The 18,901-nt window shown below is 40.8% G+C and overlaps 1 protein-coding gene across 1 annotated transcript; it reads right to left on the bottom strand.

The window, feature by feature from the left end:
* Window positions 1–797: 797 nt before the first annotated feature.
* si:dkeyp-77h1.4 (uncharacterized) lies at window positions 798–18,261 on the bottom strand. The gene is made up of 11 exons (XM_032517986.1): window positions 17,993–18,261; window positions 10,636–10,701; window positions 10,233–10,253; window positions 9,824–10,107; window positions 7,726–7,781; window positions 7,406–7,584; window positions 7,003–7,145; window positions 6,260–6,407; window positions 5,822–5,997; window positions 5,637–5,729; window positions 798–4,920 (listed from the first exon to the last, which is right to left on the bottom strand). Exons 2-11 carry the CDS (start codon window positions 10,679–10,681, stop codon window positions 4,225–4,227), a joined length of 1,842 nt encoding a protein of 613 aa, XP_032373877.1. The 5' UTR covers window positions 10,682–10,701; window positions 17,993–18,261; the 3' UTR covers window positions 798–4,224.
* Between the last annotated feature and the right edge of the window lie 640 nt (window positions 18,262–18,901).

The raw sequence follows: 18,901 nt of genomic DNA, 5'->3' as shown, positions 1-18,901 counted from the left end.
CTGGAGCTTCAGGGGCCACAGCAGGTGTTGACAGCATTATGATGTTACCTTTGGCCTGTTTATAAATATCTCTGTGCCTGTTGTTATGGAAGTTTTTGTTGCAGCAGAGTGTTTTTGAGAGTGAAACAAAAATAAGAGAGACCCAATTTGGTCTTTGTATTTTATTTATACCTGCTGGTATAGGAATGACAATTTCACACAGCACAGCAGCACAATGTGGAAAAGTCTTTAACCACGTAGAAGAAAAAAATGGCTTTAATACAACCCAGAGTCCAAGAGCACCCCTTTGTTACCATGACTCAGCATTTCTGACAGACAATCTAAACACCGGAGACAGTCTGGTGCCATCCTGCTTCTTCTTCCTGCACACCATTCAGCCCGAGGTTACAAATCCCGTTTGTCTCAACTCCCAAGGAGTGAAAGAATGTGCAGGGAGAGATAGTTTACAGAGACCTTGTATCTTATCTAGTCCTATACGTAAAACAAAAGTCACACAAAAGATTCAAGCATGTGAGAATCAACCATAAAGAGAGGAAAAAAGAGAATATCATTATTAGAATGTAATTTTCCCATTACACTGTTTAACTATGATGTGTCCTGGCAAGGGTATGGAAGCTGGGATTAGTGGCACGTCAGGCCAGAGGGGTGAGAAAGTGGCGCGTGACACTTAGAAAAAATGATGGCTGACATTGAGTGAGATGACTCACTGAGATTAGAGAGACAGCTCTGAGACAAAACTTTCCTTCTGAAAGATTGCTTCTCAAGGAAAAGGAAAACAAAGACAACAGGACCGCAAATGTCATAATCACTTGTTTATTGTTATTATTCCTTTAGACATGAAATAAAGAAACAAATATTTTCTATACAAAACATCCGTGTGAAGTGTTGTGCAAAAAGGGAGTACAGAGAGAACATGTGGGATGTCACACCACACCCAGGCCAGAACAGCAGAAGTAAACAGAGATGATCAGGGCAGAAACAACTCACATAGTGCAAGAAGTGCCAGTGGTATTAAAGTAGTGGGTTCTATTATTGGGTTATCAGAGGTGGGTATGATACCAGAGTCCCTCTGGCACCAGTTTGATGTAATAACGCCAATCCCACTCGACTGAGCCTTCTCTGAGATGCTGGTAACGTGTAAACCACAGGCTTGTCTTGATCACTACACATGTCTGCCTCTCTCACATTCCCACTCACTCTGTGGCCTGGTATTACAATCACTGACAATATACAGTTGAGGTTCAGCACTTGTTATGCTACTCAGAATCATGTGGAAAACCTGAAGGTCAGACTTTCATCATCACTTTCATAATTCATTCATTATTTTTGATACAATGTCACAGATCTCCTACACATTAGCATTTGATAGGCCAGACGGTGGCACCACGTTGTTCAGTCAGGTGAGCAAACAGCTGTCATGAACCCTACCTATTAAGAAAAAAAAAGTGCCATTAGGGAGTGTCGGCAAATGACAGAATACAAGCCAGCTATCCGGTATATGTTTTAGGCACTAAACAAAGACAAGAGTCACTCAAATATCTTAAAGTTACAATATCTTTTACAATATGTTGTGGCTTTAAACACATTCACACTTGTTTTCTTCACGTTGCAAGACGAATAAAGCAGGCACACGAATACCTTACTCACAACAGACAAAGAAGTACACTCAAAGTACAGTTGTGTCATCCTGTACAAACACTCTGTCAGAAATCATTCACACTCGCACATATGTGCGTCACAGGCGTATACACTAAAACCCCAAACACACAATGATGACAACATTAAAACATCACTCCTTTAAGACAATAAAAGCTTGTTTTGTGGGCATGCTGCAGTCAATGCTTTAAGTGATGTAGGTTAAACATTTTAATACAACATGTAAATACTGTGAGAGAGGCTGTGAGTATTGTCAGGTTGGAATGGCAATAACAGCAGTTAATTGATCTAAAAAGATCTAATATAGTCTTGATGGATTTGTACAATATTTGGTTCTTAAATTACTTTAAGACGTTAGTGACTATTAGTATATATAGTATATAGTACTGTATGTGTATATATTTTACATTCTGGATTTAAGGTTGGTGATGAATTTAAATTAGTTTTCTTCTTTATTATTAAGTATAATACAACAACCATTCTATACACTAGAAACATTCAGCCTTAAGAGGGTTACACTGGCGTACACATGCAATATTTACAAGGCTGGAATATCTGTGTGTATATGTGTATGTGTGTGTATGAAAACAATTACATTACTAAAATAACATTGCAATAATGGGTTTGTGGTTCCTTCACAGATCCAGGCAAGAAATGAGGCATATCCAGAGTTTTACATTAGAATGTCTTTGTCCATGTGTAATACATCTGACACAGTCTGTCCATTAAACATCAAGGCCCCTAATGTTTTTTTGTTTTTTTTATATTATATTTATTGATCTTAGTATCAAATCTGACATCTAAACCTATCTTCATATCATATGGCTTTTTAAAATGCTGATGTTTCACCTGATATAAATTTACTTATAAGAAAACCGATTAGTCAGGAAAGCTACCAAGAAAGGCCAGTTGGTTGTAGATGGAGCAACCTCTTACAGCGTTCCTACCATTCACTGATCATTTGATTGCATTTTCATGGCTGTCATTTTGTGCTTCTCTCAAAACTGATTTTTGTAAATTTCCATGCACTGAAACAGGACTGTCATTGGTTTCCCAGTGGTCAGTTAAAACATGAGGGAGGGACATGCATTTTGTAACAATAAAATGTATCTGCACACCTCCGTTGTCTCATACAAGAGTTTTTAACATTCATTTGTGTTGACTTTACAGCCACACAGTTGACTGTGGCATTGATAAAGGCATAATTGGAGTAATTTGAAGCCATTAAAGATGCTAGGCATTAATGTTTAAGCTTTTGTCAAATTTCACAGGGCCGAAGACACAGGAACTACTCTGTTACTATCAACAAAAACAGAATACTTTAGAGGAAATATCAAATTTTAATAAAAAATAAATAATTGAGTCATTAATTATAATCTCTGCCAAAGGTTGTATGATGCAGTAAAAACACTACCTAGCAAAGGAAAGGCGAGAAATATTGAAAGAAAGAAGTGAAAGACAAAAGAAAAGCCTGAAAGTAAATAAGGAAGGACGGAAGGATAATGAAAGCAAGAAACAAGCAAGCATGTTCTAACTATTTACCAGACATTTTCATTCAGTATTTCACCTCTGGAAAGCCCAATGTACAGCACGGACATGGTGGTCCCATTAAGTGTCTAGGGTTGCTACTATTAAACTGTATGAATAATGGGATTTTTATAGAGCCACAGGGAAATTCAGATCAAAAGCAGTAAAGTGGTTGATTTGGACTTAAGGGATCAGTCTGCAAAACACATTTTAATCATCTGAGATATCTACTGGGAGTCTGAATCTCAATTTTAGAGACTTTAAATAGTAGGGTTAGTATTATTAGTATGTTCTCGTGGATGAAGTTAGGCAAAACTAATATTTTATGATCATGTATTGCAGATGTTTCTGAAGCCAGAGGACTAGGATAAACGTATGACATACATATTTCAGCTACAGTATGTACACTGTGTGATCAGAAGGGCTTTCAGTTCTGTCTTGAGGAGAATGTCATCACACATTTTTGTAGGTTTGAGATGATGTTGGTTGTATATTGCATGCATTTTGTCTGTTTTATCCACATGCTGATAGAGGAACAAGCATTTTAAAAAGGAAGACAATGGCGAGTTAAGCCCCAAATTAGGAATTCTAGAATATTCTTGTTTTATTGAAATGTTGTAAACCTTTTTGCCTACCTCAGTGAAATGTTGTAAACCTTTATGGCGTCCTCATTATGTTAGAAAAGACCTTATGTGGAGTTGCGTAAACTATGCAAAGGAATTAATTTGCGGTCTGACAGTTTTACTGTGAAGTTACCAAAAAACGCAGTGTACACAACTAAAAGGCTTAATTAATCAACAAGCCAACTTGTTATGTGAGGATTATCTTAATCAGAAAGTCTCAAAGGTAATGCGTTAGTGTGTGAGTGAGATACCGGTATCAAAGTAATACTATGTTCAGGCATTAGACATGTTAAATTGAAAGTCCTTGCCCCAGTTTGAGTGGTTCTTCATTATTTGTTATGGGCTAATCGATTGTCTACTGTGGTGGTAGATGCAGAAGATCTGTGGGACTTCCCTTGGATTTTTGCAGGGGCTGTTCTCAGGTGGTAGTTGTTGAATCCACAGCCACGGTCCCGTCTTTGCTGGCCTCCACTGCGGCACCACTTGATTTCAGCTCCACTTCAGGGGTTTTTGGGGGAGCTGCTTTTGGAGCTCCGATAATATCAGGGTGATCTGGGCTTGGTTTGGCCTCCGGGCCTTGGTCTGGTGTACCGTTAGTAATAGGTTCTGGTGTGGTTGGTTTCGGGGGGTCAGGGGTAGGAGTCAGGGCACTTTTACTTTCAGGTGTTGGAGTGGTGGCCTTAGAAGCAGGTGATTTAGGCTCGGGGCTTGGGCTTGGTGCAGGCTTTGGATCTGGACTCAGACCAGCCTTGGGCTCAGGGCTCAAGGCTGGGCTGAGTTTAACCTCTGCTGGTTCTGGCACGTCCAACTTTGCTTCCACAGGCTGATCAGGTTTTTTTTTGGTCTCCGTAGCTGGGGAGGCTTTAGTTTCAGCTACTGGAATAGAATTTATTTCCATAGCTGGTGGAGCGCTTGGCTTGGACTCAGCAACAGCAGTAGACGGTGGACTTGGTTTGGTTTCAGAGGCAACAGAGATGCTTACAGCCACAGAGTCGAGGTTTTGATCAGGGGCATCAGTGTCAGTGTCAAGTGGGAGGGCGGTGTTAAAGCCAACGCCAGAGTCACTGGTGTCCAGGTTACCAACCCCAACCTCTTTAGAGGAAACCTCCAGACCCTGAGTTAAAACAGACAACAAGGTAAGGCAAGTTTATTTGTATAGCGCCTTTCGACAAAAGGGCAATTCAGAGTGCTTTACAGAAGACATAAAAAGATGTTAAGACAAGATAAATCAGACACAAGGCAATATAAAGGGGAGATTTAAATAGGATTTCAAAAGAGTAAAATTATTTGGAAGGTAAACTAAAACGGGAGAATAAACGTCACAGCTCAGCTACAGTGCAGTGCAAGAAATGAATGAATAGTCCCAAATTAAAATTAAATAAGAGGGAACGGCAAACAAAAAGCTCTGATTTAAAAGAACTGAGATTTGGAGCACCTCTCAGGTCTTCTGGTTGTTTGTTCCAGATATGTGGTGCATAAAACTGAATTTTGCTTTTCCATTATAGTTTTGACCGGTCCTAGGAGACCTGAGAGGTCGGGTCGGTTCATTACATAGCAGCAGATCAAAATGTATTTTGGCACCTAAACCATTCTGTGCTTTATAAATCAACAGTAATATTATCAAATCAACTCTTTGTCACACAGCAAGGCACTGCAAAGATCTGAGACCTGGACTGATGCGATCCACTTTGTTGATCTTAGTGAGGACTCTAGCAGCAGTGTTCTGAATAAGCTGCAGCTGTCTGAACGCAGAAAACAGTATAACAATGGAGACATTATTAAAACCTCTTAAAGACTCAGTTTTAAGACATAAATATGATGTATCCTTACTTTAATGTCCACTTCAGTGCTCTGGGATTTCTCTGTATTGTCGGCCTGGGAATGCTTGGATTCCTCACTGAGTTTGGTGATGTTCTTGACCACCTGTGAAGATGCACACAGACACACAGTCCTTCACGATATCAGGATACACATCATCATCATCACATCGCGAGTTGTATATTTGTCCGTCTAACCTGTCTGAAGGCCTCTCCCTCATCGTCAGATTTCTGGCCAATCTTCTCCAGGGCAGCAGCCCTCTTGGCCCTCTTCTTCACTTTGATCAGGCAGGACAGCAGACAAACCAGCAGAAGGAAGACCAGCAGGCCCAACAGGGCAATGATGGCCACATACAGTGACTCCAGCTTGTAGGCTTCATGGTGACATTGTGGGAAAGAGGAGAGACAGAAGTGGGAGAGTAAATAATTGAGCTGACCTTTCATTGGTGTGTCAAATTCCAGTACATACAGGAGTAGACAAAAGACAATATATTATTCTTTCTTTCTTTTAGCCACAATAAAATTATTTTCGTTTTGAAACCATCCTTTAACAGCTACAACAACAATATTAACATCATCATCTAACAGCATTTAAGCCAGTTTTTCAAACATTCCTTTTCAGCCCCATTCTCTTACGTTGTATTCCCAGATGGATGCTGGACACAGTGAACCCCAGGATGTCAGTAATTTTGAACTCGCCTACATCTGAACCCTTGACCTGATCCAGAAAAACCCATGAACCCTCCATAGAGAGACGGTCCTCAAGACCAAGCTCCGTTCGGGCCTAGAAAAGACAGACATTCATACACTTAACTTAAAAAAGACCAAACAGCAAGGATACATATAACAGATATATGATAGAAGAAATAACATAACAACAACTATAGCCATTAACAAAAGACTTATACTGTGAAGTTAACTTCACAACACATACTGAAAAAAAAGGGTGGGCCATTCTGGATTATATGTCTATTTGCATAATTTGTCTAGGTTTGAACAGGCCTTCAGCATTAGCTGAAGGCCTGAACTGAAACTTAAGAAAGCTGCAAAAATATTTCATGATTTCAGTCTTGGTGGTGGTTGTTACAGACAAGGCCCACAGCTATAAAACACTGAAGGAAACCCAGTTATGATTTTTGTAGATGAATATTATTAACTGGCCGTATTATATGTGCATTTACAAAAGCATGCAATTGTACATTTTATTATACAACAGAAATGACAGTAATATCCACCTTTGTTGTCATTTAGTAATTTAAAAGTTAAAGCCCTATTAATAACATTTTCACATACATTTTTTTCTATCTCTAGGGCAAAATACAGAAAACAAATAATCACAACAACGGTGGGACTAAAAAGAAATAAGAGACTTCAGTTACACTCGTAAATTCTCCCTTGTCCAGCAGCAGACGGGGTGTGGGGTCATTGTCCGGGCTGTAGTAGAGGTGGACCAAGGAGCTGTTGAGTATCAGGTTGATCTTCAGTCTCTTACCGTGCGGCAAGGTCACAAAGTTTTGGTGCTCTGCGGCACAGAGAGACAGAGGAGAAAGGAGGACTTACACAATAAATACATCACAGCTCTGTTTACAGGCCCATTGATCATCTAAAATACATTAGCCTGCTAGAGGCCATTAACGTTTGGGTCTTTAAAAAGCCATTATGGCAGATGAGAACAGCGTAATAACTAGAAAGGAAACAACAACATCCTCTGCCAGGCTCTTAAAACAGGTCAAGTATGGGAGAAGAAAAATATATAAGATCTGTCTACATTTGTACTCTTACCTTTGACGTTGAGACACACTTTCCTTTGGATATCACCTTCGGCATTCCTGACAGTGTAGCTACCTTCATCTGCACCCGTGACAGCGCTGAGGGTGACTTGGCGCTCGTTGGTGCTGATTCGACCATGGTAGCCATCCCTGGACAACCCTGTACTGGTCAGCAGCACAAGAGCAGGTCTGCAGAAGGAGGAAGTCACAGAGAACAAACTTACCTTAACCTTTCTCGGAAAGTCTGAGACATCTTGTCACAGCCCGTGCACATTGTGGTAGGAAAAAAGTCTTACATTCTGTTGGGTTAAAAATTCAGGTAATTTTACCTTTTAAGTCTGGGGCCTCCACGCACGGGCCTGACTCCGGGGTGAGGGGAGAGTCCCCCCCTAAAAAATTGGGGGGAATTGTATTTTGGGTCTCCATTTTTAAGACGCCTTTGGGAGCAATCTAGAAGTAAAAAAAAGGGGTGGAAAACATTGTTCTAAAAAAAGGACCAACAGTTAGTTAATGGACGGAAACCTCTCTTTTAAGGAAGAAGTAAAAGGGAGAGGAGCGGGGTTTGTTTGATAAAGGGAAAAGAATATAAAAAGAGACAATAGGGGTGAAGAAAGGAAAGAGGGACGGGGGAATGGCTTACAGATGGGGGAAAAAGGGTGGAAAATTTTAGAGAAAACACCTACCCAACTTAAGCACTCAAAAAAAGGGGTGGGCAAAACCAGTAGGGGAAAACGCAGCAAAAAATAAGACGGAAACCAAGGGCGGGAAGAGAGAGATGGTTGGATTAAAGACTGATAATACTCCCTGGCGTCCGGGCTCTCACATTCTAAAACCCCAAACCCCCCTTTTCACTTAAAACACATTATTCCTCCATATCGTACGTATCTTCCACTATTGCTACACACGTCGCCCTTTTTCCATGCTGGGGTTTTAGCCACCCTTTTCTCAAGTTGTGTGTTGTGGTGTGTGTGTGGGGTGTGTTGGGTTTGGGGGTGTGTGGGGGTGTGGGTGTGTGTGGGTGGGGTAAATTCATCAGAGTCCATAGTCAACACCAGACAAAAAGGAAAAAATGCAAAAATTCAACGCAAAAAAAAATTTTTTTCGATAAATACTTCTTCGGGGGGGGAGGGGGCCTTTCCCCAAAATGGGGTTTTAAATACCTTGGGTCTTGTTCCGGTGGGGGTATGGAGCTGAGATTGTCGGAGAAACGAGCACCGGTGCGGTATTACATTCCATTTATCGCACCGTTGTGACGAAAGAGAGCTGAGCCAGAAGGCAAAGCTCTCGATCTACCGGGCAATTTTCGTTCCTACCCTCACCTATGGTCATGAAGGCTGGGTCATGACCGAAAGAACGAGATCCAGGGTACAGCGGCCGAAATGGGTTTCCTCAGGAGGGTGGCTGGCGTCCCCCTTTAGAGATAGGGTGAGAAGCTCAGTCATCCGAAGGAGCTCGGAGTAGAGCCACTGCTCCTTCGCGTCGAAAGGAGCCAGTTGAGGTGGTTTCGGGCATCTGGTAAGGATGCCTCCTGGGCGCCTCCCTAGGGGGGGTTCCAGGCACGTCCAGCTGGGAGGAGGCCTCGGGAAGACCCCAGGACTAGGTGAGAGATTATTCCCCAACCTGGCCTGGGAACGCCTCGGATCCCCCAGTCGGAGCTGGTTGATGTGGCTCGGGAAAGGGAAGTTTGGGGTCCCCTACTGGAGCTGCTGCCCCCCGACCCGATACCGGATAAGCGGATGAAGATGGATGGATGATATAAATATCATATAATTGGATTAATAAATGTATGCATTAATGTTTAAGTAGCATTTTAACAATGGGGATATACTGTTGGGTAGTTAAATCCATAACAGTGTATTATAATTTTAGAAAGGTAAAGATTGTCATATGCTGTCAAGTGTAGTGCTGTCAAAAGAGCAAAAAAATCTTCTAAGATTGTAGAGGAGTGGGAGTATAAAGTTGCATAACTTTATAATGGACTTACTTTAATAATGGAGAAAATAATGAAAATAATTGTTAGTTGCAAACCTAAAGTCAGCATTGACTGTCATGGTTAAAGACGTTTTAGATTGTACTTTACAAAGTTTTTTTTTTTTTTTAAGTTATTTATAAAGTGATCCACTCCCCTCCTCTTCAATTAGAAAAATGTTTGGACAAAGAGTTATTTTGCTGGTCTGTACTGTACTGAAAGTGCAATTTCTATTTGTATTAATGTATAAAAACACTAGCTTATTATGATTACATCTATTTACTATCACAGATAAGGTCATCCAAAATGAACTTGTACTAATATGATTTACAAATGTTATGAATTTGAGTCTTCTGTCTGATTTTAAGTTAAGAGTTAAAATTCCAGTTCTGCCTGTGATAGCGTAACATCAGTTTAGAATATTCTTCATTACTATTTCTAATGTATAATACACTAATGTCACCTAGTACCTCGGACTATAAGCGTAATGCGTCTGATGTCCTCTGGATTCTCTGGATTCTTCATAGTGTACACGCCCTCGTCTCCCTCACCAACAGAATCTATAATAAGGTGGCTGAGGTTGCGGTTGAGTTTGGCCCGACTGTTGACCACGTTACCGCCCCGCATCAGGAACACGTCACCCGACCGCGGAGAAGACCTGTTCCGAAACGTGACCTCAGACATAAGTGAGGGCATCGTGATGTGGAAATCCTCCCCGTGGAACAAAGTCATGGCGTCCTCCTCGACTGGATCACATGATGGACAAAGGACGGAAGAAGTGTTTACAAACACACAAGAGAGGGCAAGAAAGAAATTTATTATTGATGAGCGATACACTCAAAATTATATGCAAAGGTACACTAACTCTTACCTTTCACAGGGGCAGAAAGAGCTGTAAGCAAAGATGAAAGAAAATATAAATCAGAAGTGATAACAGTAATATTATGACTCATCTATGACTTCATCATCAGTTAAACTGAAAAACAGTGCCCTTTTCTTCTCTATTCCAATGAATCAGTGTTTATAGTTTCTATTTCATATATTCTCCAGGATAACTTCACAAATTGTCTATTAGACAAACAGGAGGTTTCAAGCACCATCAACCTGACATTTAACTATAAAATTAAACAGTGTTTCCTGAGCAAATACCACAGTGTAGCGTAAACAGCTGATTTCCAAAACATTGACCACTGACATCAGTGGAAAAAGGCACAATTTCCATATTTCAGGACCACTGCTAGAGGAAACAGCATCACACATTTTTCTAAACATACCTGTGGTGAGCAGAAAGCTGAATGTGATCACACTGACTGTCGCCATCCTGGCTGATTCTTTTGTGCCTAGAAAGAAAGAACAAAGATGTATGTGTTAATAGAAAATAGACAAAATAGGCAGCATTACTGTATTGCCATCATATTTGTACATTTATATGACTCCTTTGCTGGGAAGAATCCGGATTAATTGCAGCACCAAGGGGGATATTGATGATGTGCTGAGACATCAGAGGCAACACATCAATGGGTAGAAGCAATAGAAACTTTCCTGTGGTTTTCATTTTAAAATCCCAGGAGGAGAGCAGGAGGAAACACCTGCAGTGCTCACAGCTACAGTGGTGGTAGCAGCAAAGTAGCATGCAGTCAAAGTTATCTATATGCTGCAACCGTATCCTTCTTATTATGTAGAAGTATGTACAAACTCATAAAATAATTGAAATCAATAAATAATGACTATGCTTCATTATTCATACAAAACAGTTTAAACTTGCATCCTTGAGGTCTTTCTTTCTTTTGTTCTTTCTTTCTCTCTTCTTCTCTGGTATACTGTATGTTCTTTAAAGTGGATTACAAAATTCATTAATTCAATTCAATTCAAATCACAACAACAGTTATCTCATTGCGCTTTTCATAAAAGCGCAGACCGTACTCTGAGATGTTATTTACAGAAACCCAACAATTTCCAACATGAGAAAGCACTAGGCGACAGAGGCAAGGAAAAACTTCCTTTTAAGAGGCAGAAACCTCGAGCAGAACCATGGCTCAGGGTGGGCGGTCATCTGCCTTGACCGGTAGGGGGTGAGAGAGAGAGAGAGAGAGAGAGAGAGAGAGAGACACACACACACACACACACACACACACACAGACAGACAGAAAGACAGAGACATGGAGAATTGTAGCAGAGGGTGTCAAGTAGGAACACGGAGACAGCAGGTGACTCCAACCACAGATCCAGACTCGGGCGAGAGAGCACAAGACTCCGGGAAAGGGAAGAAGTTGAGTTAGTAACATGCATTAATGGGATAATGTTGCATACAGATGAAGAGAAGGAGGAGGAGAGAGGTGCTCAGTGCATCATGGGAAGTCCCCCGGCAGTCTAGGCCTAACTAAGAAGCATAACTAAGGGATGGTTCAGAACTCACCTGAGCCAGTCCTAACTATAAGCTTTATCAAAGAGGAAAGTCTTAAGCCTACTCTTAAATGTGGAGACGGTGTTGGCCTCCTGAACCCAAACTGGAAACTGGTTCCACAGGAGAGGAGCCTGATAGCTGAACGCTCTGGCTCCCGTTCTACTTTTAGAGATTCTAGAAACCACAAGTAACCCTGCATTCTGGGAGCGCAGTGCTCTGGCTGGGTAGTAAGGTACTATGAGCTCTTTAAGATAAAATGGTGCCTGACCATAAAGAGCTTTGTAGGTGAGAAGAAGGATTTTAAATTATATTCTGGATTTTACAGGAAGCCAATGCAGAGAAGCTAAAACAGGAGAGATGTGATCTCTTTTCCTGGTTTCTGTCGGAACACGTGCTGCAGCAGTCTGGATCAACTGAAGAGTCTTTATGGACTTTGTCGAGCAGCCTGATAATAAAGAACTGCAGTAATCAAGCCTAGAAGTAACAAATGCATGGACTAGTTTTTCTGCATCATTTTTAGACCGGGTATTCCTGATTTTTGCAATATTACATAGGTCCTTGGGCCCCAGAACAATAACTTCAGTTTTAGCTCAGTTTAACATTAGAAAATTACAGGTCATCCAAGTTTTAACATCCTGATGGCACATTTGAAGTTTAGCTAACTGATAAGTTTCATCCGGATTGATCGATAGATATAATTGAGTATCATCCGCATAACAATGAAAGTTTATAGAGTGTTTCATGATAATATTGCCTAAAGGAAGTATATACTAAAGTGAACAGGATTGGACCGAGCACAGATCCTTGTGGGACTCCATGACTAACTTTGGCGTGCATGGAAGATTTATCGTTAACATGTAAAAACTGAGATTGGTCTGATAAATACGACTTAAACCAGCTTATGAAAGTTCCTTTAATGCCAATTAAATGTTCCAGTCACTGTAATAGGATATGATGGTCAATGGTATCAAATGCAGCACTAAGATCTAATAACACCAGTACAGAGAGGAGTCCTTTGTCTGATGCAATTAGGAGGATGTTAGTAATTTTCACAAGTGCTGTCTCTGTCCTATGATGAACTCTAAATCCTGACTGAAAATCCTCAAATAAGCTGTTGCTATGCAGAAAGCCACACAGCTGTTTGACAACTGCTTTCTCAAGAATCTTAGAGAGAAATGGAAGGTTGGATATAGGTCTTTAGTTGGCTAAAACATCTGGATCAAGGTTGGGGTTTTTTCAGAAGAAGTTTAATTACAGCTACTTTAAAGTACTGTAGTACATAGCCTGTTAATAAAGACAGATTGGTTATATCTAGTAGAGAAGTGTTGACTAAGGGTAAAACTTCTTTAAGTAGCCTAGTCGGGATGGGGTCTAAGAGGCAGGTTCAAAATGGAGCTGTCGATAACAAGATTTGATTTTTCAGCGGGTGTCACTGAGAGGGGAAAATCTGTTAGAAACGTGAACAGGCTGGTGGTGGTCCGTGGGCTTTGAAAGCTTAAGACTATTTCTGCTTCGGACAGTCACCCAGCCACCCTTTCCTTGCTGCTCAGGGGTTGCCGGGGGACGGCTACCAGAGGCTAAGGCTGAATTCCATTTCTCCATCTTACCCCTACCCCTTACCCCTAGCCCTTAGCCCTTGAAATCAAGTGGTAAGGGCTAGGGGTGAAAACATACCCCTATGAAATGGGACACCACTTGGTTACATCACCATACAGTATTAATCACAAACTTCCAAGATGCTGTACGTAAGTGTGTATGTATGTCGCTTGCTTGGGTTTTGACAACAGTGTCATATGCATTTAGTTATTTTATGTTCACTTTGGTGGTGCAGAGGCAGATGTTCTTATCTGTGTAGTACTTAGGTCTGTTTTCAATACGTACATGTTTCAGTTATCACCGTTTTGAATGTCATTGATGTTCAGAAAATATTTTTGTTGAAATAAATCTGTTTTGTCTCCAAAAATGTCTCAAAAGCAAGTAGTGTTGTGCACTGATATCAAACTAAATTCTCTGCTAATTGTTAAAACTGTAGAGATGCATTAAATCCATTCAAGGCAGAGAAATGCAGGACCGTTGTGCAAATCAACTTTAACGGTTAGCGACTGTATAGAGCACAAAACAAGACTGTTGTAATTTTTAAATCAATTATTTAAGCCGAAAATACTTACATTTATGGGTCTCTCTAAATTCAGTTTATCTGCCATTGCCTGAGGGTGTTAGATTCCAGTTACCCCTGTTCAGGAGGTACTGGACCAGCTCTCCATTTAAAGGGTCCGATCCTCTAAGCCTCTGGGTATTACCCTATTAGGTATGACTGAGGGCAAGGGGACATCGCGTCCATCTTATGCACACAGTTGTATGATCCGTTAGAATTCTGAAACTTTGTCCAAAGTCTTTATAAATCCACAGCTGTTGCAGCAGTTGAACAGGAGAAGAACTCCAGAGTCCAATTACTTCTTCAGATGGGTTGGCTAATGGTTACCCTCTGTGGCTTCTGTCTTGTAAATCCACTTAAGAGAAGGTTTTCTTTAGCTGTTTGCATGTTCAAATCTCAACTCTTTATTTTAGGTTAAGTCCGGTGATGTCTTGTCCAGTCCTTATTCCTCTCACATACACTCTGTTGCTCTCATAATCACTTTTAAAAACATAATCTGCTTCATTCTGTCTTACAGTAATAATTCACACTTTTAGATGATTACATTGTAATTGTTACATTTTAACATATCACAAATTGTACTCTATACAATCAGTTGAAAAGTACTTAATAATTTCTATTAGTTAGACCTACTGTGAGGATTATACTTATTTATGTTACTTAGTTGGAAAGTAGGCCTACCCTAGCTCTGTGGTTACATTTGTCCCTGTAGTCAGATCGTCGTGATCACTTACTTGACAAGGATTATTATTGGACTTCAGACATAAACAAACAGCCTGTGATCCAACTTATGTTGAGAAAACCAATGGCAGTGTCATTATAACCTATAGTATACCTGAACTCAATTTAAAACCACGGTCACAAGTAGATTGATGGGTCAAAGTTAATGTTGTTTAAAGGCCATACCTACAGACATTTATGTCTTAAAGAGTTCCTTCTCTTTTAAATGTATGCGGCCACCTAGCTTTGGATCACTGTCAAGGATTGATTATCTGCCTGATTTTAAACAGGGAATAATTAATGACTCTCCAGATTCTTCAAATCGTAGGGGTCTGAGTAACAACCTGGCTGAGTTGCCAACAGGAAATGTCCAGAACAAGAAGCGCTGCAGGGCAAACACATTACCTACACAACGGTTTTGGAGAAGAATCATGATTAATTGCAACATTGAGGGGATTATGATGATGTGAAGTGCCTTCTGATACACTGAGGAATCTGAGGCAACAAATTAAGAGATTTTGCAGAGTTTTCCATTTCCAAAGCCTAGGAGGAGACTGGAAGAGAACACCTGCAGTGCTCACAGTCACACTTTGCAGCAGCTAATGAACATGCAGTAAAGATTAAAGTGTCTCCTTTTGTAACACAGGAGCCATCACGAGACATCAAATCCCTGACATCTTCACACTGTGTATAAGCCTATGTTTTTCTCGTTGTTTTAACGAAAAATAATTAACATTTCACAGTGTCCGAATCTGACAATCAAAGTTTCTGTTTCACAAAAGCACTGCACTGTGTCTGCCACATTTGCACACCACACTCTGGGCACAAAGCCCAAAAGCCCACAAATTTTATTGTATCTGAAATAAAATATGGGACAAAGCAGCATGACTCAGAACAGCGTCTCTGGCAAAACCAACCTTTTATGTCCTTTGCGACAGTTTTCTGTATGACTCAAATTACACTGTAACTATAATACTGCATTCCTCATCCTTGTTCCAGGAATTTTTGGCCTTCTTCTCTGTTGTTCTCTGTGAATTCAACAGTTACGTGAGGAAACTGCATCATGCACTGATCATAATTTCCCCCGAAAAAATCTGACTGTTGATCCCTGTAGCCATCTGCCTTTAATTAATACAGCAATCTGAGATGTGGGTGGATGCTGGAGAAAGAGAAAATTGAACCGTGTCCATCTGACTTTCACAGCAGTAGGCCTCGTGGAGTCACCACAGCCAACATGGTGTTTCTACACAGGAATCTGTGAGGCAATTCTCTTCTCCTTCATTTCTCTGTAATTCTGAGCATTTGAGGCCAAAGCTAACACTCACTAAGCACAAATATGAAAGCACATAAAACACTTGCAATAAGCTATATTATAAGCATATTCAGACACTGCCCTCTGGGCTGTATACCATGCCATCTGCTACCCTTTTTCTGACTCCCTCCCTTTACTCAGCTTAATTCAGTCAGTTGGACGCTACACTCTTTTTTCCTTCTTTTCTTCCATTTTCTCACTCCTCAAAGTGTATCACAGCCCTGTTTAAGCCTCCCTGTCTTCTTCTGCTGCCTCCCATAACTTTCTGTGCCTCTGTTTGACAGCTCTGTACCATCTCTAACTTTCTTTCCACCGTATTTTGTCTTCTCAGTGGGACTCCTCTCAACCCAAACCGTCAGCTGCCAATCTCGGGGCATCTCTCTCATTTTCCTTTGCTCTCTGGAGCTCTCTCTCCTTTTTATCATGACTCTTTCATCCACTCCTCCTCCTTATCTTATGCAATCCAAGCCAGTGCATCCCACTCTGAAATCAAAGCCTGCGCCTGTTTTCCTTCTAACTCCAAACTCCCTACTTACTGGAAGGACAGACAGGTCTTTATCCGCCGGGTTTAAAGAGGCGGAAATGCCTTCAATGACTGCAGATGTGGGGACCCTACAAAGCCACCTCTGTTTCTTTACCCTTCATCACTTCTCTTTCATTTTCACTTTAACCTTTTCCTTTGCACAAGTGATAAAGATAAATGGCTCTATGCGAGGTCCCTTGGATGACGAGGAGGCTCGAATGAGCTCAAACACACATTAACAGGTACACAGATGCACATATGCATCCTTTCCCAGTGCTAGACATTTATAAATCATGAGGCATAAAAACCAAAACAAAAAAAACATTGCTGTACCAAGAGACACATAAAATGGGATGAATGTTTACTTCAAGAGCACCACGTTAAGACAAATATAGGGTCTTCCTTTGCTGAAATGGCTCCGATTATCCCAAATGTCCACACCGGTATCCTATGCATCACTACAATCCATATCCCGTTTCAGAACAGCACAGCACAAAGAGATGATGCAGGGAAAAGAGGCTCAAACAACCAGACAACCTTGTCTAGACAAAATCCAAACGTATAATTCCTAAAGTTTATCTTGGAGATCGTTTTCCTTCCATGCTGGCTGCAGTGAATTAAAGGATAAGACAGGTTTCCACCATATTGCTTGCACCTGTCAGATTCATTAAAATCACTGGACATGAGGAGGAGTGGGGGAGAGTGGTGGTGGAGCTATGTATTGACAAACAAGGACAAGAGCTTTGAAGATGTGGAATTTGTTCATGGTAAAAAAAAAGAGCTTGTAATACAGCCATGGCTCTCCTGTGCTTAGGCCTTCAGGGTGGTCACAGACTATGAGCAGCACACTGCAGCCGGAGAGCCTTTAGGTTGGAGTATCCTCTCAGATAATGGATGTTATCAGCTTTTAGGGGTTAACAGTTCAGAACATATTTCCCATTGGGCCATATAACTTCCTTATATAAAGAAAAGGAAGCCCTAACGATATAAGACTATAAAATAGTATATAATGTTCCTATGATAATGACAATGGTATTAGTAAATAATAGTTATATTTTTTCAAACTTTAAATAAGGGTGGATTAATGACTGGTTTAGACATAACCTGTGTTAATGTAAGATGTTTACATTGGTAGTCTATATGGCAAAAGACACATTTGACATCCTTTGGCATCCTCCAAAATAAAATCAGCATTATGTAGAATTCCACCAGGAGGCTGAGAATAAAATTAAATAAACCTAAAATATCATAGGCGGCAAAGCCGGCTCCATCCCGGGACCGATCAGTCACGGCATGAACATAGCATATATCCACACTTTTCTTTGCAACATAATGTGAAGATGGTGATAAACCTCACAGCTTTAAGTCTAATCAGTCACCTCCGGGCCGGGACAGCCGATAAGCGCATCAACCAGAAAAACTGCAGAATTTAACCCGTAACACACCAGTCAGATCTAAGACACACATCCGCACATGCATGCAAGCAGAAGAAAATCGGCGCTGAGCAGCTCACCTACCTTCAATGGGCCGGTCAGAGCTGCGGTGCAGTCAGCGGAGCTGTTGGGATGCTTTCAGAGATCAAAATCTGTGTGGACGTTGCCCGTTTTCTCCCTCGTAGTCTCCCTCTCTTCCAACCTCGCCGCCCCTCAAGAGCAGCACTTCACGACTCGGGCTCAACATTTGGAAGGTGTTCAGAATATGTCGGGCTCTGCTCTCTCTCGGAGCCACTCGACTAGTGTCGGGAAACACCGGCCACCCTTCGCCCCATGAAAGACACCTATGGTCATCCGACAGTGAGGGGGGGGGGGGGGGGGTTATTTAATGAGATCTTCGACAGGCATGCCAAAAACGAGGTTTGGTCTCTAAAGCTAAATTCCCCCTTCATGACAACTGTATGTGAGTATCATATAATATATCCATAATTTGTCTCCAAATTTTTCACAAAACAAAAGCATCTTATCTGTCGAGTGGATCAATTTTAAGTTTGAAGGTTCACACTTGATATTGGAAATATTTTTGGCTTTTCTGAGCACACATCAAAACCTAAACAATACATATACTAGTAGTAGCATATAATAAAGTACTTAAATATCCAGAATAAGTATACAGTTACAAAAAAAATACACACTTTTAAATATAATAGAAAAAGATTTAATGTTTTCATTGTTAAATGACAGCTTTCATGATTTGATACTAACCCAAACCTGGTGTAGAGATATTATCTATTAGACAGTTCTAAAATCAAACTTGGTTACAAGCCATGAGTCGTCTTTAAAACACCTAACAAAACAGCAAGTTGAAAGATGTACTGTACTGTGGGTCGGGAGAGAAACCAAATGTGAGTTCTGTCTTTTTTTTAACAGCATGTACAGTATACATAAACAAATGAATGTATGACCATAAGATATTGATGTCAAAGAAGCATC

The sequence above is a fragment of the Etheostoma spectabile genome, chromosome 6, assembly GCF_008692095.1.
Source record: "Etheostoma spectabile isolate EspeVRDwgs_2016 chromosome 6, UIUC_Espe_1.0, whole genome shotgun sequence".
Lineage (NCBI taxonomy): Eukaryota > Metazoa > Chordata > Actinopteri > Perciformes > Percidae > Etheostoma > Etheostoma spectabile.
Note: the sequence above shows the minus strand (reverse complement) of the source record. Positions and strands in the feature narration are given on the sequence as shown.

Bases quoted from the DNA above. Each gene is read 5' to 3' on its own strand.
- si:dkeyp-77h1.4 (XM_032517986.1), bottom strand. From the start codon at position 10,681: ATGGCGACAGTCAGTGTGATCACATTCAGCTTTCTGCTCACCACAG. The intron at 10,254-10,635 runs GTATGTTTAGAA...CTTTGCTTACAG, and splicing joins CAGCTTTCTGCTCACCACAG to CTCTTTCTGCCCCTGTGAAA. The intron at 10,108-10,232 runs GTAAGAGTTAGT...CATGTGATCCAG, and splicing joins TCTTTCTGCCCCTGTGAAAG to TCGAGGAGGACGCCATGACT.